The 23,924-nt window shown below is 41.2% G+C and overlaps 1 protein-coding gene across 1 annotated transcript; it reads right to left on the bottom strand.

Moving 5' to 3' along the window:
- Nucleotides 1–22,604, bottom strand: LOC139447570 (DNA excision repair protein ERCC-5-like). The gene is made up of 15 exons (XM_071228972.1): nucleotides 22,517–22,604; nucleotides 20,427–20,542; nucleotides 19,475–19,650; nucleotides 18,547–18,758; nucleotides 17,708–17,786; nucleotides 17,133–17,276; nucleotides 15,068–15,830; nucleotides 12,902–13,293; nucleotides 10,360–10,479; nucleotides 9,326–9,539; nucleotides 7,954–8,098; nucleotides 6,720–6,808; nucleotides 3,292–3,394; nucleotides 2,052–2,136; nucleotides 1–1,153 (listed from the first exon to the last, which is right to left on the bottom strand). Exons 2-15 carry the CDS (start codon nucleotides 20,512–20,514, stop codon nucleotides 671–673), a joined length of 3,093 nt encoding a protein of 1,030 aa, XP_071085073.1. The 5' UTR covers nucleotides 20,515–20,542; nucleotides 22,517–22,604; the 3' UTR covers nucleotides 1–670.
- Between the last annotated feature and the right edge of the window lie 1,320 nt (nucleotides 22,605–23,924).

The raw sequence follows: 23,924 nt of genomic DNA, 5'->3' as shown, positions 1-23,924 counted from the left end.
AGGGTTTGTCAGATCACACTGCAAGAGGTATCAGATCGGAGATAATGATTAGATTTAATGAGACTGTTCTCAGCACTTCAATAAAAATAATTTACAGAATTATGACATTAAACATGTATGTACAATACAATACAAGACAATCCCTGAGTAAAAAGGCAGGATCAAGATTGTGTAAACTGTGTCGTGTAAAAACTAACTCAAGTAAACAAGTAAACATAACAAGGTCATGACAATAAATATACATCTTCTTTGTAACACTGCCAGGAATAGAATGAATGACAGAGGGTGAAAAAGATGAGGACACTTTGACCTCATGTAGGGGAGCGAGTAGAGTTCTTTCCCTTGGGTCAATGCTGCAGCCTCATCAGATGTCAATGTGGATTTTTACACTTTGTTTCAATATGAGTAACCATGGTAACTGAAGTTTACTGTGCCACCAGTTTAATCACAAGCCATTGAGCTTCAGCTCTGCCCCTAAATAGATTCTTAGCTAACATTTCAATGGAATCTGCCTACACTCATGCCAAGGCCAATATATTTTGTCCAGTATTGAGGTAGACAAATTAATCCAGTTTTGCTGCCTAGTTTGATATGTACCAGTATTTCATTGCTGCCTCAACATAAATTCAATCATATTGTTCCCACTTCATTGTCTGGTCCCCGGGAAAGTTCATTTCTTAGCTGAGCGAACTGATTGTCCTCTAACCGACACACTTCCAATGTGTCTGACACTGTCAAAGTCTCCATCCAGCTTCCTGTTTTTTCCTCTTCCCTTCCCTTTTCCTCTCTTCACTCCATCTCCTGATTTCTTCTGTATCTCCTCACCTTCCTCCTGCTCCTCACGGAAAAACCCTCCTTCATCGCTGGAACTACTCTCTGATAAAGCAACTTCATCCTTCACCTTGATCTCTGGCCTTTGACCCCTAACCTTGCCCCGACCTCTACCTCTACCTCGACCTTTCCCCCGTCCTTTTGACATTCCCAAAATTTCTTTTGCTCTTTGAATTCTGTCTTCATTTGTGACGACTTGAGGTATTTCATTGTGATTTGCCCCCCTCACTTTCTTCAGAGCCTGTCTCACACGCTTGCTGACCGTCTGCTTTGATTCCATGAAGTATTCTGGTTGGAAGAAGCTCTTGATTTTAGCCTGTGTCTGAAATAGGAGCACATATTCGCTTAATAGTAGGATTCTATGTTTGGGTACTTATATACTAATCAAATGAAGTTAGGGAACGATTTTTTCATATTACTACAATTATTATCATGCAAAGCCACCCATACAATTTTCAATTTTTCTTTCCACATTCCATTTTTTCAGTGTCTGTGGATCCATTAATCAGTCTTTTAAAAAAGATATTGTCTTATGATACAGACTGAAGTAAGACACCAGACAAGAACTCTTTCTAACAGTGGTAAAGTCGTGCCTCGTTTATACAGACACTTGCGTCATTTCACAATTCGTCCATATAAACGAATTTCCGTATATCTGAAACCAGCTTCTTACTGGAAGAGTTACTTCCCTTCAATTATGCAACTCATGACAGATGACAGAGCAAACAGATACATCCACCCAATCTTTATTCAAGACATACACGTTTCAAAAAATCTGTCATGGAAGTCTGAACTTTACCACATTTTGAGGTTTGAATTTTAAACAATAATTCCAAATTGGCCAGACCGCCTGTGTTCTCGTAATATGTAATAAAGGTCTCTATACAAGCACAAGCTTCCTTGTGAGTGACTGTAGTGGGTTGGAGGGGATTACATGTACAATAAACAAGCTCGTCTCAAACGTAACTCAGTGTCACTTGGTTAATTGACTTCTCACGAATCAAAGGATTACCACCAGCGGAAGGATTACCACCAGTGGAAGCCTATTGTCCGGGTAAGTGAGACAATTTTGTGTGCATTTCAGTGTTTTGTGTATGAAAATGACCGTCCGGTTCCGGAAACTGTAATTGCGTATATACCGGTAAATTAATATAGTAATTATTTCGTTTTGAATGAAAATCGTCCGGGAACCAAGGTTTCCGGATATCTGAAGTCTGTACCTCCTTCTTGTTGAGCTGCTTGAGGACTGGCAGGACGAGGTCATCTGCCTTCTGCTTGTTCCAACCCAACTTCTCACTGGCATAACTGACAAAGTCAAGGATCCTCTAGCACAATATCTTACTAATGTTGAATGTCAACCAATCAAAGCCTGTGAAGATTCGCTCTACAATTGGTCTTCAGCAACCCATGCTTGTCAAGGTGACTAACAGGATCGGATGGTCAGACTCTCTGACTGGTTGATGCATGGCATCGTACCCCAGTTGTAAAGACTGATGCTCAATCACTGGATTGTCTAGTCCAGATTTGATTATTTACCGATCGCCGCCACATAGCTGGAATATTGATGAGTGAGGCATTTAGCAACAAACAAACAAAATCAACCAATCAGAAGGGGCATCTGCAGTAATGACCTTGACCTGTTCATATAGTTTCCCAAATGTTGAAAAACAAGACACAAAGAAGAAAACTGTAGACATCAATCCTTATTTATTTATTATATGGCAACCAAATAATTAAAACTAAAATCCAGTTGAGAGGCGAATTCTAAATAATAATGGTGAAACCACCTATTGAAAAGGCCTACATCTGAAACAGATTGGTTGGTTTGTTGTTTAACGCCGCACTCAGCAATATTCCAGTTATATGATGGTGGTCTGTAAATCAAGTCTGGACCAGATAATCCAGTGATTAATATCATGAGCATCGATCCACATAATGGGGATCGATGACATGTATCAACCAAGTCAGCGAGTCTGACCACCTGATCCCGTTAGTCATCTTTTACGACAAGCATAGTCGCCTTTTACGGCAGCATGGGTTGCTGAAGACCTATTCTACCCCGGATCTTCACGGGTCTCTGAAACAGAGGGCTATACTCCCTTAAGTGATATTAAAACGGTCTACCCTTGTTTGTTTGTTGCTTAACGCTGTCACTCGGCAATATTCCAGCTATATGACAACAGCCTGTAGATCAGCACTTAGTATTCACCAGGAGCCTCTGTAGATAAATAAAATAACCTTGTGCCTACAGCTATTGTCAGTTAATACACAAAACACACTTGACTTTTTACCTCCATTTTTGATCATGGAGTTATGGTTAGCATAAATCTCTGTCCACCCCTTTGAGGGATTACCATTATGAATCTAGCTTTACTCGAATCGCTTGCTGTTCAACGAGATTATTTTCTTCTCTGATGACGATTATGAGGTAATGAGTAGTATGGCGTCACATAAGGATACTCTCTGAGAAGGTCAAGGTCGGGTGAGCCCCAGGAGAAAGTCTCGGTTGAATCTTCTACGGTTGGGTTGAGATAGGCTTCCATGACTGCAGGGTTAGGGAAACCTGCGCAGTGAAAACACGCGTTGAAATCCAACACATAAACAACATTCCTATACAACAACAAAACCTTTGCAGTGAAAACACTCGTAAACACAAACATCAACAATGTTCCTATACCATGAAATAACTGGTGAAAACAGTTATATTATAATCAAACACATCCACAATGTTACAATTCAATAAGGGGCAGTCAGGTAGCCTAGTGGTTAAAGCGTTCGCTCGTCACGCCGAAGACCCGGGTTTGAAGCCCATTTGTGGTGTCCCCCGCCATGATATTGCTGGAATATTGCTAAAAGCGGTGTTACACCAAAGTTACTCATTCACTACAACAATTCAATAATAAAACCAATGCAATGAAAACACTCTTTGTAACCAAATCCAATCTTCTTGGAATGACAAACATCAACTATGTACCTACAAAAATAGATTATATGGCCAAAAGTATATATCTTTTTACGCACGAAGATGTTTTGCTCTTCCAATTCTTTTCAAGCAGGAGCCAAAATCCTGGAAATACATTTTTAGATCTTCTGAAGTTAATTCCGCCATGTTTGACACCTAATACTTGTATGGTCAAGACCCAGATGATTAAGGCCTAAAAAAAATATAAAAGAATTGGTTCTCAGGCAAAGGCTTTTAAAAAAATAGTGCCGGTGGGTGGTGTTTTGGGTTGTTTTTTTGTTGTTCAAGCTAGTATGTAACCAAATTTTGCTTACAATAATTTCAGGGAAATCATGTTATTCTTTAGTGTGTGTTTGTGTGTGTAAGTTGGGTTTAACGCCGCTTTTAACAGTATACCAGTTATATCGCGGCGTGTCAGCTTAATGTGGGAGGAAAGCCCTAAGTGATGCAGGTCTCAGACATTTACCACTTCGGTGAAACCCACGAGCACGGGTGTGGTGCTGACAAACCTAGAAACATAATCGGGACGAACCGGGATTCGAACCCACAATCATAGTTTTCTGGCCTCCCCAAGGGATGCAAATCTGCACAGCGAATCGTGGCGCCTTAGACGACTGGGCCACCTGTGCCCCCGTTATTCTTTAGTATTGTAGCATCTCACTGCCGGGGTTGTGTGTTCGAGATGCAGAATATCGAAAGATTTGTTAAATTTTTTATTGATGATGGAAATAAAACCGAAACGTGCAGCTGACTTTATGATGATGCGGGCAGTGCCTGAGAACCAAGACTATTTTTTGTTTAGCCTTATCTGAAATTCACAAATTTACAGCAAACCTAAATAATCCAATCCAAGATGGAGACAAGAAATCGTAATCTACTTTCAAGAATAGCTGTATAGGTTAAGATAACTTCCCTTGACTAAACTCACTCACCAATACGGCCAAATACATAAAACAAATATTCTTAACACTCAGTGTATCTGTGGAATGCCTGATGTGAATTTCTACCGACATTGTTTGTGTACATACTTAGTGCAGTCAACATGGGGTTGTAAGGGAATACTACCAAGTTTATATATTGAGATTATTATACAAGCATATGTGGCATACTTAGTTAACAAAACGAGTACCATATTTGACGTAATAAGTGGCCGGAGCGCTCTCAAAATTAAAAATAGGGGGCTCTTATAAGAATATTATTTTTGTGAAAGATAAATTTTGCAGTTTATGCTGACAGCCTGTACGATAGATATATTTTTCCAGAATTTAATTGCCAATAATTAAGGCAGGGTTGCTAATTGAGATTGTTCACTAGCCAAAATATTAGCAAATATCGCCGTGGGCACTCATTAGAGCGGGGTGCATATTACATCAAATACGGTATTAGAATTCTTCTATTTCCCAAGAGAGAGCGAGGAAGATACAGAAATTCTAACAAACGTTCCGTAAAACATGCAAGTGTAATTATTTCTTTATTACCCATTATTTCTTTATCCTTTTGAGCAGAGTGAGTGAGTGAGTATGGTTTTATGCCGCTTTTAGCAATATTCCAGCAATATCACGGCGGGGGACACAAGAAATGGGCTTCACACATTGTACCCATGTCGGGAATCGAACCCGGGTCTTCGGCGTGACGAGCGAACGCTTTAACCACTAGGCTACCCGACCGCCCCCCTTTTGAGCAGAAACAGAAACTATGGACTATGTGGCACAAAGTGTGGCACTTCTAGAGCAAAACAGGGTCAGTGTTTACAGGGCTGATAAAACGTGCACAATCATAAAGAGGATCGGTTCATGAAAATACATGCTGGCATTTCCGTCATTGTGAAAAGGAGACATGTAATCCCGGTGTGAGTGTGGAAATGAAACATGGAACGCCATATTATCCTTACTTGTTAAAGAATCTAGCTACCACACTGGACAGTCATTGTCTTGTAAAAAACAATACATATAGGCTGGCTGGCCGGAACGGATATCATGATGTCATAACATGCTTTTCACATCACAATTAATCCGTTGGCACATCAATTTACTATGCCGAAAATCTGATAGCAGACACAAAATCTCATTGTCAAACCCAAGTATTTCACCGATAAAAAAACTTGTAAACTGTGAATTGTAATGGTAAAATCTGTTACACATTTCACTAGGGACACACGTAACACATAATGTGTTTTCAAAGTAGAGTGAGTGAGTGAGTGAGTTTGGTTTTACGCCGCTTATAGCAATATTCCAGCAATATCACGGCGGGGGACACCAGAAATGGGCTTTACACATTGTAACCATGTCGGGATTCGAACCCGGGTCTTCGGCGTGATGAGCAAACGCTTTAACCACTAGGCTACCCGACCGCCCTTTCAATGTAGAGCTGGGTTACACAGCTTGATTTAACCTTAAATTGAATTTGGAACCAAATATGCAGCTTTTTTTACACCGTAATACATCACTCGAACTCATAAAGGCACTGGAAGATGTATCCCAGCAACTTCGTAAGCTTACATAAAATGGGCACCCCTAAAGAAAACGAAGCAAGACTTGCAAGAGGTGGTTATTGTGACTTGATACCTCTGACAGAGGTGGTTATTGTGACTTGAAACCTCTGACAGAGGTGGTTATTGTGACTTGAAACCTCTGACAGAGGTGGTTATTGTGACTTGAAACCTCTGACAGAGGTGATTATTGTGATTTGAAACCTCTGACAGAGATTGTTATTGTGACTTGAAACCTCTTACAGAGATGGTTATTGTGACTTGAAACATCTGTTTTACTAACAAGAACTGAGTCACTTCCAAATTCAAGGTACAATATTATTTAGCATATCAATAAATGACAACATACTACTGGGTAGTCTTCTGTCATTTCTGCTTGGCACAGACAGAGGGCCAGCAGTCCTGCCTAGAACGTGAGTGACAGCATGAGCCACCTACCCTCCTTGAACTCCATCTCTCGTATCTTGGTCCTCACTTTAGTCGTCACCGGCTTCTTGTCCTGTTGCCTCGACTCATCCCACCACGCCCTGCACACAGACATTGATGTAATGCACCACCGCTGGACACATTAATGTAAATATTTACAGAATAACCTACAAGCTATGAGGAATAACTTTGTCTGTTCCGAGTGAATCAATTAAGTTTGTAACATTGGCAAGGAATTTTCATCACTAATTCAAGAGGAACAGATAATTTGTAATTAAGAGTTGCAAGTACATTATTCTTTACATCACCAACATTCCTTTTTTTTTTAAAATATAAAGGAAAAATTGGGTTTCCTTATGAGTGGGTATCATTGACCTTCATTGACTCGTACCAAGGCCGTAGTTAACGTTTTTTGATTGGGGGGGGGGGGGGGGCCAAATATTTGTACAAGTATCACTTGTCCCCAACTTGTATTTTCATGATTCAAATAAAACTGTTTTCTTTAAAAAAATCAGGGGATGCAACTGCTCCCCCCCACCCAGCTGGCGACGAAACTGCGTACACAACATGCAGATTTTTGCTTCGTGGGATGCAATATATTTATTGTCCCTTTCAGAAATTCATGTGAAGCCTGTTTTCTTTGTAGCAGGGTATAAGGGACTTATTGCCCCACTCAGGAATTTATTTCCCTCCCAGTATTACATCAACCAATCAGATCTCAGCATTCTGACTTGGAGGTAAGATAACAGATAATATTATTACTGGGGGAAGAAAATTGGATAGAAAAATTTGGAGATAAACAATGTTCACCTAGGTTACCTGTTGTTTTAACTATGCTAAATTGAATTTGGAAGTGAATGCAAAACATGAGCTTTCAAATGTTTTATGTGATAAAACTAATAGTAACCTAGCTCAGTCTTTTTAACTTCATTCTACTATAATTAAATAAAATGACAACACTTTGGTGTTAGCAAAGATATTGAGTGAAGCAGAATAGTTTGAGACCAATGAACTGAGTGGGTTGTCAATCTGAACTAAGGAAACTCCGAAGATAGCCTTTCATTGAAGTATGGCATGTTAGTCTTCTCTTATGACAAGTATGGGTTGTTGAGGACCAATTCTACCCCGGATCCTCTCAGGCCTCTGTTCAAAGCATGGCATAGCAAATAACACAGATTTTACCCTCCAACTATTGATGGTGTCTTTATTGGTGGAGTGTATTATAAAACAAATATGTTATGCCTACTTGAGTGCAAGAAGTCCCTCTATGTTGTGGCCGGGGAACTCCCCAAGGATCTCCAGAGCAGTGACAGGCCCCACCCCCTGAAAGCCCTCGGTGTAGTCACTCCCACACAGGTAGGCCAGCATGATCAGCTTCTCCCTGTCTAGACCTGTAACATGGAGTGGTAGTCCATACAGAGGTCGTACATACAGAGGTTGTAACATACAGAGGTCGTAACATAGAGGTCGTAACATACAGAGGTTGTAACATGCAGAGGTTGTAACATGCAGAGGTCGTAACATACAGAGGTTGTAACATGGAGTGGTAGTCCATATAGAGGTCGTAACATGCAGAGGTCGTAACATACAGAGGTTGTAACATGCAGAGGTCGTACATGCAGAGGTCGTAACATGCAGAGGTTGTAACATGCAGAGGTTGTAACATACAGAGGTTGTACATACAGAGGTCGTAACATGCAGAGCTCGTAACATGCAGAGGTTGTAACATACAGAGGTCGTACATACAGAGGTCGTAACATGCAGAGGTCGTACATACAGAGGTCGTACATACAGAGGTCATACAAACAGAGGTTGTACATACAGAGGTCGTAACATACAGAGGTCATACATACAGAGGTCGTACATACAGAGGTCGTACATACAGAGGTCGTAACATGCAGACATCGTACATACAGAGGTCGTTACATGCAGAGGTTGTAACATGCAATGGTAGTACATACAGAGGTCGTAACATGCAGAGGTCGTAACATGCAGAGGTCGTAACATACAGAGGACGTAACATGCAGAGGTTGTAACATGCAGAGGTCGTACATACAGAGGTTGTAACATGCAGAGGTTGTAACATGCAGAGGTTGTAACATGCAGAAGACGTAACATGCAGAGGTTGAAACATGCAGAGGTTGTAACATGCAGAAGACGTAACATGCAGAGGTTGTAACATGCAGAGGTTGGAACATGCAGAGGTCGTATCATTCAGACAGTTGAATTCAAGCAGCCATAGAAATTTTTTTTTTTTAAGACTAGCCCAGGGGACTGTTGTAAACCACTGTTCCTCAAGAGTTTATAGCCAGCACTGCTGGAACAAGGCAGACATGTTTACTACATTCACATTTTATTAAGTTCCAACTGGTTCAGAATTAAAGTTCTCAACTGCTACCAGTCAACAAGGACCACCATCATGGGAATTCTAATAGTCCCCGACACAATTTGGTAGTCTTTGGCAATCAGACAAGCATGAATTTCAAAGCCTGTTAAAGTAGATAACATGTTACATTGTTTGTCTGCTACACACATGTAATGATGTATACCAATCAAACAGTACATGATGACCTGGCTCTACAGGTCACACAAGTTGAACCTGACAGCAAAACACTGACCAAACTTAGCCTGGATGCCAGCAAAGTTGTAGAACTCTACAGACTTCTTCTGGTTGAAGAAATGTTTGTACACCCTGGTGCCACCGAACAGCCAGACGTCACTGTCGTCAGTGATAGTGCCATGGGTCAGCCCGAGGATGTCCAGCTGGGCGCACTGGGCCTCAGCCTCCATGGGACTGACAATGTAGGGGATCCCGAACAGCTGCAGCAGCTCCTGGAGACAACAACAGACTTGACATGTAGGGTGAGGCGAGGTGAGGTGAGGTGAGGTGAGGTGAGGTGAGGTGAGGTGAGGTGAGGTGAGGTGAAATTTGGTTCAACATCGTGTCCAAGATTATTGCACTTATATAGCGACCTGCATGTACGTGTGTGTTTGTGTGGCTGCTTGTACTAGTCCGGACTGATGCCGATTTATAGTGCTAGCTCACTGAGATACCATGCCGCAGTTTAACATGAATACCCCACTCAGACACAGTATACTGACTCTGAGCCGACCAGTCCTTGTTTTAGCCCCTTAATGCCGAGCGCCAGACAGGGTAACAAGTACAATCTTTTAACGTCTTTTGATATGACATGGACGGGGATCGAACCCCTGACCTTCAGCTCTCTGGGCCGACGCTCTACCACTGGACAAAGGAGGCGGCTGCAATGTAGGGATATGCTCTCTTGACGAAAGGTTTATGGGAAATTATTCAGCCCCAGACATACCCTTGGGGCTTCCTGAGAGCTTAGAGACTTTAAAAAAACCCATTAATGTCTATGAGTGAGTGAGTATAGTTTTACGCAGCTTTTAGCAATATTCCAGCAACATCACAGCGGGGGACACCAGAAATGGACTTCACACATTGTACCCATGTCGGGAATAGAACCCGGGTCTTCGGCGTGACGAGCGAACGCTTTAACCACTAAGCTACCCGACCGCCCCTAATGTCTATGAAATGTAAGGACTTCTACTGAAAAACTTAACAAATCGTTTCTGCTGGTTTCTGCTTGTCCTTTGATTTTCAGTGCAAAATCAAATATAGTAGACGTACCTGGGCCTCCACATTCATCTGGTCTGAGATGGAAGTTGCCAGCCGCTCCTGACGCCCACGTTCAGCTCGCAGTGTCTCACTCTCATTCACTAGCTCATCCTGCATGTCCTCCAAGTCAACCTGTCGCAAAAACACTCTCTGGAAACACATTTAGGCAGGACCTGTGAAGATTCCGGGGTAGAATAGGTCTTCAGCAACCCATGCTTGCCGTAAAAGGTGACTATGCTTGTCGTAAAAGGCGACTAACGGGATCGGGTGGTCAGGCTTGCTGACTTGTTTGATGCATGTCATTGATCCCAATTGCAAGGATCGATGCTCATGATATTACTCACTGGATTGTCTGGTCAAGACACCATTATTTACAGACCGCCGTCATATAGCTGGAATATTGCTGAGTGCGGCTTAAAACAAACAACAAACCAAACCAAACATTTAGGCAGAGATCAAAGTTTATACTGGTAGGCGTTTTGGAACCTTGAACCCAGAACCAGCATAATATTGTGTTATTTGGATAGAAAACAGATTTGGACCAAGTATTGTAAGAGTTACCCCCCTTTCACTGCATCACACTTGGCTATCTACTCATCAAGACGGCACTTTGTACTGCACTGTCTACTGCTTCTGGTCTCAACATGGTGGACCATTGGCATCAGATGTCGAGATAAGCTTTTGGTGTTGTGGGTATTTTTAACCCATGCATTTTAAAATTGTTGGGTATCAGTAATTCTATCTGGGTATTCAAATTTCTGTTACCCACTAGTTTTTACACATGTGGGTATTTAAGTTAAATATTTAAAAACACTGTTCATCAAGTCCCTGCAAACTGGTGTCGTGTGGGTTCGAGAGCCTTATAGGACTATAAAATACCACGATACTTCCACAAGAAAGTGTGATGGCAAATGATCATGATGTAACTGTCATCGTGGAGTTTGGCAAGGTTGACGGAATGCCCGTTTATAATTTCAAAATAAGTTGCTGATTTGCTAATCGAATATGCAGGGTTACTTCACAATATTTTGATGATACGCACAAGTTATATTTTTGTAGCGTATCTGTAATGTTCGTTGCGTATTTGATACGCTTGGATTTTATTTTACTGCATATTTCTGCATTTCTGATGCGTATTTTACGCAGATACGCAGCTTATCTGGAACTTTGGGCATCATTCTGTTCTTAGTATTTAACCAACTCATGTTAGCCTATTGTTATCCCCGTGTTACGGGTTTTCGGACGCTTAGAAACATTCATAGATTTCCCTGTAATCACATGAACAACTGTAAAACATCTCATTCACTTATAAAAGACAACTTTCTCTTAAAAACAAGCCATCATCTGAGTATTTTAATGGTCTGTGTGATGCTACACCCCCTGTTATAGCGGTAGTAATCACGATAAACATGGCCGTCCGAAAACTTGTGATGTCCGTAAACCTATGATATGACGATATTTAACCAACTAATGTTAACATCCTTCTGTTATTATTTAACCTACCCATGTTAATCTCTCTCATGCATGCAATTGTTCATACTCTTAATCCCCCACCTACTACATATATTCTGTACCGTGTTGATTATTCTGTCTTGCTTGACAACGGTATAAGGATCTATACCGAAACGTCGCCTTTACAGTAAAATAAAGAAACTGTTATCCATAAATTGTGTCTACTTTGCCATCCGTCAACTTCTAAGAAATGCCAATCAACCAATTCATTAATTATTAGGCACATCAATAATATCATATACAACTGAAACTTAAAATACCTCAGCACCTTGATGAAACATGGCTGAAGCACACTCAAGTCCCGTTAATCTGACATTGTTGGTTGCATTTGATTATGTCGGATTAACGAGTATGTCAGATAAATAACATTAGGTAGTATCAACGTTCGTGATCGAAAATTCGGACAACCACACAATAGATAAAGATTCAAACACGTAATAAAAAAAAAGGAAAAAGGAAATATTCATATTGTTATGTTACATTGTTACCAGAATATGTTTTCTAATCATGCAACTCAAATGTTTAACACAAAACTACTGTTACAGACTGTATGACTGACTCAAAATACTTTTTAAAGCATAGTCTGGAATGGAAGTCACCAATTTAAAACTAGTGACGCAATGCTTAAGAAAGCTGCTTTCTTAGTTGCTAATGTTGAGTTCCTGTTAGTCATTTCATTGGTCGGTCAAAGTTCGCGAAAGGTCATTCTGACGTGACCTGTAATGGGATGTCCTCAGCGGGTAGCGAGAACTTGTTTCTGATTTTAATGAGATTGAGGTATTCTAGGCATGTGATTAATCCTGTTTTGTTTATTTAAAGCAGTAATTGTTTATTGTTAAGCAAGTTTATCTCTGCAGCTGTTGAAATAGGCAGCTACTTGCCGACCCCTCTTGCATCAAAACATGAGCTGTGTACTCGCAGGCAGATGACCACTATTGCTGTCAGATAAAGCCTATTGTCAGATTAACAAGTGTCGGATAAATGAGTGTCGGATTAACGAGACTTGACTGTATTCTGAAAAGAGACACTGCAACCAACTTACTGTAGACATTCCCTTGAACTCTTCAGATGGTCCTTGTGTGTCGGTGCTGGCTTCCTCCTCACTAGGGGGCGCCACCTCAGCCTCACTTTCACTCTCATCAAGCTGGTAGTCCCCAATGTTGAACTCTGGGTAAACCTTTGACTCAGTAGCCACCTGTGCTGCGTCTACCTGCTGGCCAACTTGTTCAGAGTGAGGTGCGGGAATGTTTTCAGCCAACACAGAACCAGACATCTTGTTTGGGCTGCCATTACTGTCTGTGACCATGTCCGAGGACGGGGCAGGCTCTGTGTGAGATGTAGGAGCAGGTGCGAAGAACATGTCGGCGGGGAACAGGTCGTCCGCAGCAGCAGCAGCCGGGTCGACGGTTATCTCAATAAACCCTTCATCATCATCTGGGGAAAACAAGCAGAACATAACACACGTGTCACAAGGACAAGCTGTGTCCCATTGTTTTCACAAACAATGTTCAATATGGTTATAGAAAGCATTGGACAAATTAGCGTTCTTTTCTTTCTGTGATTTGCAATAGTTGAATTCTTAACACAATCTAGTGCAGAATCACAGCTAAAATGAGTGGGTGGCTGGGTGGGTGAGTGAGTGAGTGAGTGGGTGGGTGGGCGGGTGGGTGGGCGGGCGGGGCGGGCGGGCGAGCGAACGAGTGAGTGAGTTTGGGTTTAATGCCGCTTTTAACAGCATTATATTTCAGTTATATCACGGTGTGTCAGCTTAATGTGCGAGGAAAGCCGGAATTGATGCAGGTCTCAGACGTTTACCACTTCGCTGAAACCCACGAGGGTATGGTGCTGACAAACCTAAAAACATAATCGGGCGAAACAGTATTCAAAATAGGTTTCTGGCGTGCCCAAGGGACACAACTCTGCACAGCGAATCGCGGCGTCTTAGACGACTGGGCCATCTGTGCCCCCCAGTGAGAGAATGTAAAAGGATAATTAACTTCTGACAAATCTGTGAACAAATCTAGGACCAATCAAATGAAAATCGGGATTGATTAAAGATATCCCAAATACACTCAAAAAAGGCTAATTCCACCAATTAAATTATCTAACTTTTGCAACAATTAAATAAATGCAAGCAAAAGCCGTAACCATGGTAACATCCTCTGAGTATTTACATCTAAAAAATACAGCTACTGTAAATCTTGAAATTAATGCATCTCCAAAAGAATTCTATCTAAATATGTCCTCAGTCAGATTTAGAATCCTCACCTTAATCCAACCTTACATCAATCCACACACGCCAAATAGCATCGCTTATTAGCGCTGAGTAAAGTCCTTCCGCAAAAACAATATATGCGCGCTGGCTCGTGTTGGCCTTTGACACAGTCGCAAAGAACAAAGGGTGGCGTCTGTCTGGACCCCAGCAGTGACAATTCACAGGACGTAATTAGTGTTTGAATGACATTGTTTATGTACTTTATATACAAGTGCTGCTCAATAAACAGTGGTGTGGAATACATCAGATCACCCTGAGCAAAGACCACTCGCATTTTTCGCATTTAATTCAAGCTCGTGTTAATTTCAAGATTTACAGTATTTCCTCTACCGATGATCACTGACAACACAATAGACCGTGGACTTGTCAATTTGAATACATCTGACACGGGTGAATACTTGAAAAATGAGCCACTAGCAGGGTGTTACCTTGATCTACAAAACTAGGGGTCCAGGGGACCCCCAATATTTAATTTCAAGGGTCCTGTAAAGTATATGAAATGGTGTGTGTACATGGTGTACTGTAATTACTTAAATCACAAGACCCTTACATTTCTTGTCAAAAATTTGGCACAATGAATATTACTGTGTTTCTGTGTTCATTCTAGACATTCGTGCATTCTGGAGTGAGTGAGTGAGTATGGTTTTACGCCGCCTTAAGCAATATTCCAGCAATATCACGGCGGGGAACACCAGAAATGGGCTTCACACATTGTACCCATGTTGGGAATCGAACCCGGGTCTTCAACGTGACGTGCAAACACTTTAACCACTAGGCTACCCGACTGCCCCCGTGCATTCTGGAAGTTCTTTTCCATGCTTCTTAAAAAAACCTGCACAAGGTGACATTATGTTAAATAATCAACATGAAATAAAGAATGTGGGCAAATTAGCAATTAAAATGGCCACTAGATATGAAAGAGTCTTTCGTTACCGGACTCGGATTCCTGCTGGGCTTGAGGACTGTCCTTCGCGACGCTCCCTGCACTGTCATCGGTTATCCTCACATCATCAGTCAGCTTGGACATCTTCATTTTCTCAGCTTCGCATTCATCCATTTCAGCCTTTCTCTTCATCTTGTGGTCCCTGTCAATGTCTTCTGATTCCCTACTCCCATTCATGATAATCTGAACTTCCGGCTGAGGAACGGTATCATATTCTGGGTCATTTTTCACATCTTTCTCCACAGAAGTAACTAGTTTAACATCATCACTTTCAGAAGAACTTACAACATTAACAACGTTTACGTCACCTTTGTGATGTTCGAAAACGTCTGGACCGATATTAATACAACAGTCATTGTCACGGGAGTTTTCAACTGTGTTAGAAGTGTAGTTTTTGTCCTTGTCGCTATCGATCAACAACTCATCAGGTTCTTCCAACATCTTCTTCTCCTCCTCCGTTACAACGTTCCTTACTGCATCAGCATCAACGTCGGTGACGACATCCTCGCATCGGACCGCCTGCTCCACCTGCCGCTGTTTGCTGAGGCCTTTGATGAGAATGTAGTGAGAGGCATCCTCCGACACCACACGACGAGACTCAAACTCTCCAGCCAGGTATTCGCTGCCAACTGCCTGAGAAAAGTCGGCGGTGTTTTGGGCGTTCATCTCTCTACGGACAGACTCGATGTGGTTGGTCAGGCGGCTCTGGTTAACAAGCTTGTTCATTTGGTAGGAAGAAAAGTCATCAGAATTCTGTAATAATAATAATAATAATAATAATAATAATAATGGGTCCGTATACAGCCTTAGATGTATCCAGGCCAACAAACCTACAATCATTTTTCACACTCATCGAAGCAGGATAACTTTGGGTTTTTCCCCCTAGATCGGAAAGTAGTGTAAATATCCGGAGAACATCGTCTTACATCATTGATTCAGTATACAAAACTGTGGTTGCAAATGTAACCTTCTTTGAGGGGCATTTACAAGTTGGAGTACAAAGTAAGGATAAGAAATATGGATGACCTTGGTGGATAACAGTGTTAGTGTAATAAGGAAGTTGTTCATCTAAATATCTTATCCTTACTTAGAAATGCCAACAGTTAAGCAATTCAAGTGGGGAATATCAGAAATGTACCTTACATGTTTGCGGGTCAATAAAATAAGAGAACAGGTCTCAGCCATAATTCTTGAATCCAATAGTCATGTTAGCGGGTCAATAAAATAAGAGAAGGGGTCTCAGCTAAAATTCTTGAATCCAACAGTCATGTTAGCGGGTCAATAAAATAAGAGAATGGGCTTCAGCTAAAATTCTTGAATCCAACAGTCATGTTAGCAGGTCAATAAAATGAGAGAATGTGTCTCAGCTATAATTCTTGAATCCAATAGTCATGTTAGCGGGGCAATAAAATAAGAGAAAGGGTCTCAGCCATAATTCTTGATTCACATAGTCATGATAGCGGGGCAATAAAATAAGAGAAAGTGTCTCAGCCATAATTCTTGAATCCAATAGTCATGTTAGCAGGGCAATAATATAAGAGAAAAGGTCTCAGCCATAATTCTTGAATCAAATAGTCATGTTAGCAGGGCAATAAAATAAGAGAAAGGGTCTCAGCCATAATTCTTGAATCAAATAGTCATGATAGCGGGGCAATAAAATAAGAGAAAGGGTCTCAGCCATAATTCTTGAATCAAATAGTCATGTTAGCAGGGCAATAAAATAAGAGAACGGGTCTCAGCTATGATTCTTGAATCAAATAGTCATGATAGCAGGGCAATAAAATAAGAGAACGGGTCTCAGCCATAATTCTTGATTCACATAGTCATGATAGCAGGGCAATAAAATAAGAGAACGGGTCTCAGCCATAATTCTTGATTCACATAGTCATGATAGCAGGGCAATAAAATAAGAGAATGTGTCTCAGCTAAAATTCTTGAATCCGACATTAAGGTATAAGGTAAGATAAGAAAATTTAGATACATCGTATCCACCATGAAGAAGGTTGTAAACAGCAATGACTGAATTCCAAAGAAGCAACCCTTCCATCCGCGTACCTCGGGCAACGCCACTCTTTTGCCGAGTCGGCGCCTCTTCCTCATCTCCTTCATCTCGGTGAGAATCTCGTGCTTGATCTCCGACGGCAGGGAGCGGAAGTCGTCAGACTCTACGTCAATACTGTCCAGAGATTGGAACTCCTCCTGTAGATTGAAAAGGGCAAGCTTGGATTGTTGCAAATGGAACAGAGGATGATACAAGTTATGATGATTCAAATGTTAACAATAATCATCACCTGTTTCCATGGGAGGGAGGCAATGTTGCAGCTACATAAGTTCGTACTGGGGTGCTCTTTCAACAATACATCAGTTGTTTCACAGCTTACAGCATATTGTGGAGTGAGTGAGTGAGTGAGTGAGTGAGTGAGTGAGTGAGTGAGTGAGTGAGTGAGTGTCAGCATTGGTCCTTATCAGAAGTAGACCAATGTCATATGTAGACATTTGAAAGGGTGGTGCTTAACTTTTTACCAGGTGTATTTATGACAAGCGCATTGTTAGGGTCTTCCTTGTGACATATATTCTGCTGATCCACTCACTCACTCACTCACTCCACCAATGGCAACATCAGTGTCTACCTCCACAATTCTCTGCTGCAACTGTCGTTCCTCCCAAGGATCATCATCTTCATGACCATAGTTTAAGCCCCCAGTTGTCCTGAAACAACAACACACCCATACAGTCAGGGAAAGAATCAAGTGTCAAGTACCGACTCTTACTCTCTTAACGCCGCGTTTAACAGTATTCCAGTTAATGTGGGAGGAAAGCCTGAAGTGATGCAGTTCTCAGACGTTTACCACTTCGGTGAAACACACAAGTACGGGTATGGTGCTGACAAACCTAGAAACATAATCAGGGCAAACTGGGATTCGAACCCACAATCATAGGTTTCTGGTGTGCCCAAGGGATGCAACTCTGCACAGCGAATCACGGCGACTAAGACGACTGGGCCACCCTTGCACCCATCAGGAAAAGGAACAAAAGAAACGCACTAAGACAAAGAAATCAATTTGGAGTGGGGTACTCAATCCCAGCCATATTTCCAGGAATTCTCTGAATGAGATTTTCAGGTCAAATTATTGAATGTTCACACATGGTCATAACTGGACATGTTATCTGAAAGTTTAAAAATAACTCTTCATAATATTACTATCCAGGGCAAATATCAACCGCTAAGGCTAAAATAAATAATAGTCTTCGTTCTCAGGCACTGCCCACATCATTAAGTTCATTTCACATTTCCTTTTGTTTCCAATTTAATTTTTTGGTGCATTGTGTTAAAGTATTAGGATTTTTATATTTTTTTAAAAATAAAAATAAAAACGAAACGTGCGGTGAACTTTCTGATGATGCGGGTTGTGCCTGAGAACCAAGACTATTATTTTTTTCAGCCAAAAATCATTACATAACAACTCACTCCTTGTCTAGTTCTGGCAAGGGAGGTAACTCAAACAGGTCCCGCCCCCTGCCTGACGACCTGATTGCCGCTATGCTGGCGCTGGTGCTGCCCTCTGCTGGCTGTCCGAGGGCGTGCTTGATGGCCTGACTGCGGATGAGGTTGTGCAGCAGTTTCTTGGTGGCCTTGTCCCCCTCCTGCTCAGCCTCCGTCCTCCTCTCTCGTCTTGCAGCCTGGCAGTTAACATAGTACACACATAGTACACACATAGTACACACATAGCACACACATAGCACACACATAGTACACACATAGTACACACACAGCACACACATAGTACACACATAGTACACACATAGTACACACATAGCACACACATAGTACACACATAGTACACACATAGCACACACATAGCACACACATAGTACACACATAGTACACACATAGTACACACATAGCACACACATAGCACACACATAGCACACACATAGTACACACATAGCACACACATAGTACACACATAGCACACACATATTACACACATAGTAAACACATAGCACACACATAGTACACACATAGTACACACATAGCACACACATATTACACACATAGCACACACATAGGACACACATAGTACACACATAGTACACACATAGCACACACATATTACACACATAGTAAACACATAGCACACACATAGTACACACATAGTACACACATAGCACACACATATTACACACATAGCACACACATAGGACACACATAGTACACACATAGCACACACATATTACACACATAGTAAACACATAGCACACACATAGTACACACATAGTACACACATAGCACACACATAGCACACACATAGTACACACATAGCACACACATAGTACACACATAGTACACTCTCTTTTAAGAGTACAGGGAAGTGAAGAAGTGAAATAGACTTTACCAGTGTCTGTTTCTTGAGTATGGGGACGCCACCGTCAAACACGAACACTGGCTTTATCTTGTAGAAGAGGAGTTTACACACACGGCTGAACAGACTCTGAAGGTGGGCGTTGGGCAAAGGGTTTCCATCCTTGTCTCGCATCCCCTTTGCTGCCTGATGCAGCCAAATACTCACATCTTGGGGGTTAAGGAGCAAATTCACGCTGACAATGATAATATTCCAACAAATAACAAAAACATTTGAAGATGGTACTTGTTGTTACTCTGCTTGTGGTAGAGCGTCCGCCCGGAGAGAGGAAGGTCCGGGGTTCGATCCCAGGCCGCGTCATACCAAAAAGTTAAAAGATGGTACTTGTTGTTACCCTATCTGGCGTTCGGCATTAAGGGGATAAAACAAGGACTGGTCAGCTCGGAGTCAGTGAACTGTGTCCGAGTGGAGTATTCATGTTAAACTGCGGCGTGGTATTTCATTGGACTCTCACAACATAATCAGTGACACACACACATGCACATCACTTTATAATTGAAGTACTTGTGAACAAGACATGGAACCTTTTTTCACCTCACCGCCAATAAACTGACCCTTTGAAAAAAGAATTCTTATTCACACCTACGACATTAATTTCCAACGTTAGTTTCTGACCATGATTCTCATGCCAAAGGGAAAACCCTGATGATGACATGGGCAACAAAACTTTCAATGAAATCCTACAATTATTTATACAATTTATTTATATCATATTTTTGACATTTATCTAATCATAAACATTCTACACAGCTGCAATAACCGTGGCAAAATGAACACTATTTGCAAAGCTTTCTAAAGCTAAACCAAGACAAGTATTCTTAAATTTCAGACCAGTGGTGAAAGTTTGCATGATGTTTCAATAAGCAAAGTTGATCTAGAGGGTCTAGCATTGTTGGTTTAACTTGTACACAGCGTTGCAGGATACCGACTGCCAGTATCTTCCCCTCCAGGGACTCGAGCGACACTGGCTTCCCTGCTGCCTGCAGGAGCTGCCATAACCCCTGAACTCCCATGATGCCTCAGTCCTGTCGTCTACACGAACTACAAGCAGAAAAGTTTTATTCCAGACAGAATATATAAGGGGAAGGGGCAAAGTCCATAGTGGCTGCAGCCCTGTCAAGATCTAGAAACAGAAAACTCCAAGACAGAGAATATATTGGGTGGCTGGTCAAGTCCCAAGTGTAATTACACTCAAACAGGACATAGCTAAAATGGAAACTCAGCAAAATGTAACCGAGCGAAATTGGCACCGACTGACAAAAACAGCACTTTGCCGAAAGCGAAAACAGAGCTATTGCCTGGCGAAAATGGCGGGTTATAGCGAAAACGGCACCTCAGCAAAACGGCACCGGGCGAAAACGGCACCTCGACTCAAGCGAAAACGGCACCTCGACTCAAGCGAAAACGGCACCTTATTTATTTTTTACTTTGGTCAAATAAATGATATTAAACTTACATTGTAACTTGCAAAGGCCAATAATTGTGAGATGTTAAAACAAGTTTACATTAGAAATTAGCCTCTGCTCCAACTATAATCCAACTTAGCTTAACTTATTGTGAAAACACTATACGCTTTGAAGTTTTAAGTACCTTTACTCAATTTAAGCTGAAACTGTATTTAAGAGGCCGAACATGGTGCTGTCAGATCACAATTATTCACAATGGCCTTTGTGTAGGTGGAACAGGACTTTCTGTGGCCCGTCAAAGAGAAATTTGCCGGACTGAAGACTTCCCTTTCCGCTGTGTGAAATGCGTAGCTCCAGTCATTGAAGAGGTGATCGGTAACTTTGATGTCAGTTTCCAGTCAGAAGATGCTGAAGAAATGAGAGTACCAAACCTATCGGAAATTCACATTATGGCTTCAGATGTACTCTCGTTGTTATCGTTATTAAAATAGAGGTACCGTTTTCGCCCGACACATAGTAGCCGTTTTCGCCAAATGCGATGCCGTTTTCGCCAGAGAAATCGGTGACGTTTTGCTGAGGTGCCGTTTTAGCCTGCACCCAAAATGGCACCTTAATTTTTTTACCTTGGTACTGAAACAAATGAAATTAAACTAACATGGTCATTTGCAAACACATATAATTGTGAAATGTTAATCGCCTTAAAACAAGTTTACATCAGAAATTAGCCTCTACAATTTACTTGCCAACTCTGATTGGGAGGCGCACTAAACTTATTGTGAAAATATCACATGCTTTGAAGTTTCCTACGACTCCAGGCATTGTTGATTTAGACTTGACATTTGAGATGATTTGGGCAATGTTACTGTCAAAACATTTATACTTTAAACCTGGCCTTATAACAAGGGTGAACTTGTGTAGGCCTGTTATGGGTCTTATTTTTGGTCTCTCATTTCTGACATCATAAAATATGAATTAATACATAAACTGGGCGACCTCAATGATATGTTTTACAGATGTATCGGTCATGCTTACACTATTCCACAAATTGTGGTGAAGATCCAGGGAAGAATAGGTCTTCAGCAACGCTTGCTTGCCCTAAAAGGCGAATATGCTTGTCGTAAGAGGCGACTAACCAGGATAGGGTGGTCAGGCTCGCTGACTTGGTTGAGGCATGTCTTCGATCCCAGTTGTGTGGATCTATGTTCATGATATTAATCACTGGATTGTCTGGTACAGACTCGATTATATACAGACGGCCGTCATATAGCTGGAATATTGGTGAGTGCTGCGTTAAACAACCAACCAACCTTAGAGTTGGAGAACTGGGCCAAACATACCACTAAACTAGTTAATGAGGAGCTGATGAGGACAGAATGATATTGGTGTAATATTTCTTATGAAATCCTGAATTAATTCAATAATCTCGATCTTTATTAAATTAGAGATATAATTATGAGGGGGAACGCCGATCACAACTGGCATGTTCGACATCATAATTCATATCTGACTAAATTTCTAAAAGTAAAATCAATTAAAGTTCATAATCATATCGAAACTATCTATTCACCGTTTGCCTCAGACACGTGACATGTGTACAGTTGGCACTTACACTCATAACAAGACTGACATCAAGTTCCTCGCTGTCGATTTCTGCTGACACAAAAAAATCAGTCGACGACCATCGAATTTCCGTGTTTACCGCACATGTTCAAAACTTCCGGTGTTCTTGCGCAGGCGCATTTTGGATTTAAATGATAAAATCCGGAAAATGTATATTTTAAAGGTCTACTATATTATTCGGAATGCATTCACTTGTATAATACCATTCACCTAATTATTCGAATCCTAGGGAGCTGGTTATACTCGTTAACAGACTCAGTTTTGTCATTTATTGATTTGAAGTTAGATAAGACAAGATTCCTTGATATAAAAAAATTGGGATTTTTGTTTTTTAATAATAACTTGTTTCAGAAATATTACCCAAGGTTATACCAGCTAAATCGTTCTCTGGCTGTCATTATACAGCTTTATTGTGTGTGCACAGAAATGAGTTTGGCTCCTTTCAGAGAAAAAGGTTATGGCTATGAAATATATTAATTAAATCAGTGACGGAAACAATATTCAGCCTCTGATCAGTATAGAATCCCATCCTGGTGTCTGTTGGTATCAACTATATCGATACGAGTCGATAACAATTTAAAACACAGAGGTTTGCAGAGGAGTTTTAAGCTTTTGTTTCTATATTTGATATCAAAAGACACCAGGGTGAGGTTCTATTTATCATATAAAGGCTTGTTTCCTGGTGATAAACCAATCCAATAAACCTGGTACCATGATTCGATAAATATGCAAATGAGGTCGTCTGGCAGGAACTACTTCCAAGCTCCATACATCAGCGTGATGCCTTCTTGTTTTATACTATTTAAGGTGAATTTACGTCTCTGACATCCATTGTTCTAAAATGACGTTGTGCGATAAATAAAATATTACAAATTCACTGTAGTGATATCTCCCGTGGAAGCCAGTTTGAGATAATGGAAATAAATAGCGTTACGCAAAGTTTAATGCACTCTTAATATGGAATGTTTGAAACATTTAGTATGCACACTGAAAGTTGCTGTGCACATTTTCTCGCGCGTTCAAATATATACGCACACATATACATATACAGAACATATAACGCCATACTTTGTTTTAACATGTTTAATACTGATTGGGTCGGTCAAAAATATAACAATGTAGCTAAATTTATTATAAATATTTTTGTACATGAAGTTGTTTGCAGTGGTCAGAGATGACATACATGGTATTACTGGTTCATGGCTGGCTGATGTCTCCTGATCTCAATGGCTTCTTGTAGTTTTCTTTTGTCCCCGGTTGTTGTTGTTGGTAGACAGGACTTTCGTGGCTTCCCACATGATGTTATGGTCTTGGTTCTTCAGGACGGGTTCGGAAATGGCGGATTTCAGGTCGAGTGTGTTGACAGAGGTGTGATGTTCTCTGAGTCTGGTGTTAAG

Source organism: Haliotis cracherodii, unplaced genomic scaffold, assembly GCF_022045235.1.
Source record: "Haliotis cracherodii isolate W230 unplaced genomic scaffold, xgHalCrac1.p SCAF_7, whole genome shotgun sequence".
In the NCBI taxonomy this organism is placed as follows: domain Eukaryota; kingdom Metazoa; phylum Mollusca; class Gastropoda; order Lepetellida; family Haliotidae; genus Haliotis; species Haliotis cracherodii.
This window is presented reverse-complemented; position numbering and strand designations above follow the sequence as displayed.

Excerpts from the sequence above, each read along its gene's own strand:
- LOC139447570 (XM_071228972.1), bottom strand. The coding sequence starts at position 20,514 with ATGGGAGTTCAGGGGTTATGGCAGCTCCTGCAGGCAGCAGGGAAGCCA. Across the intron at positions 17,277-17,707 it reads TGCAGCAGAGAATTGTGGAG|GAGGAGTTCCAATCTCTGGA; the intron begins GTAGACACTGAT and ends TTCAATCTACAG. Across the intron at positions 13,294-15,067 it reads CCAGCAGGAATCCGAGTCCG|ATGATGATGAAGGGTTTATT; the intron begins GTAACGAAAGAC and ends TGTTTTCCCCAG.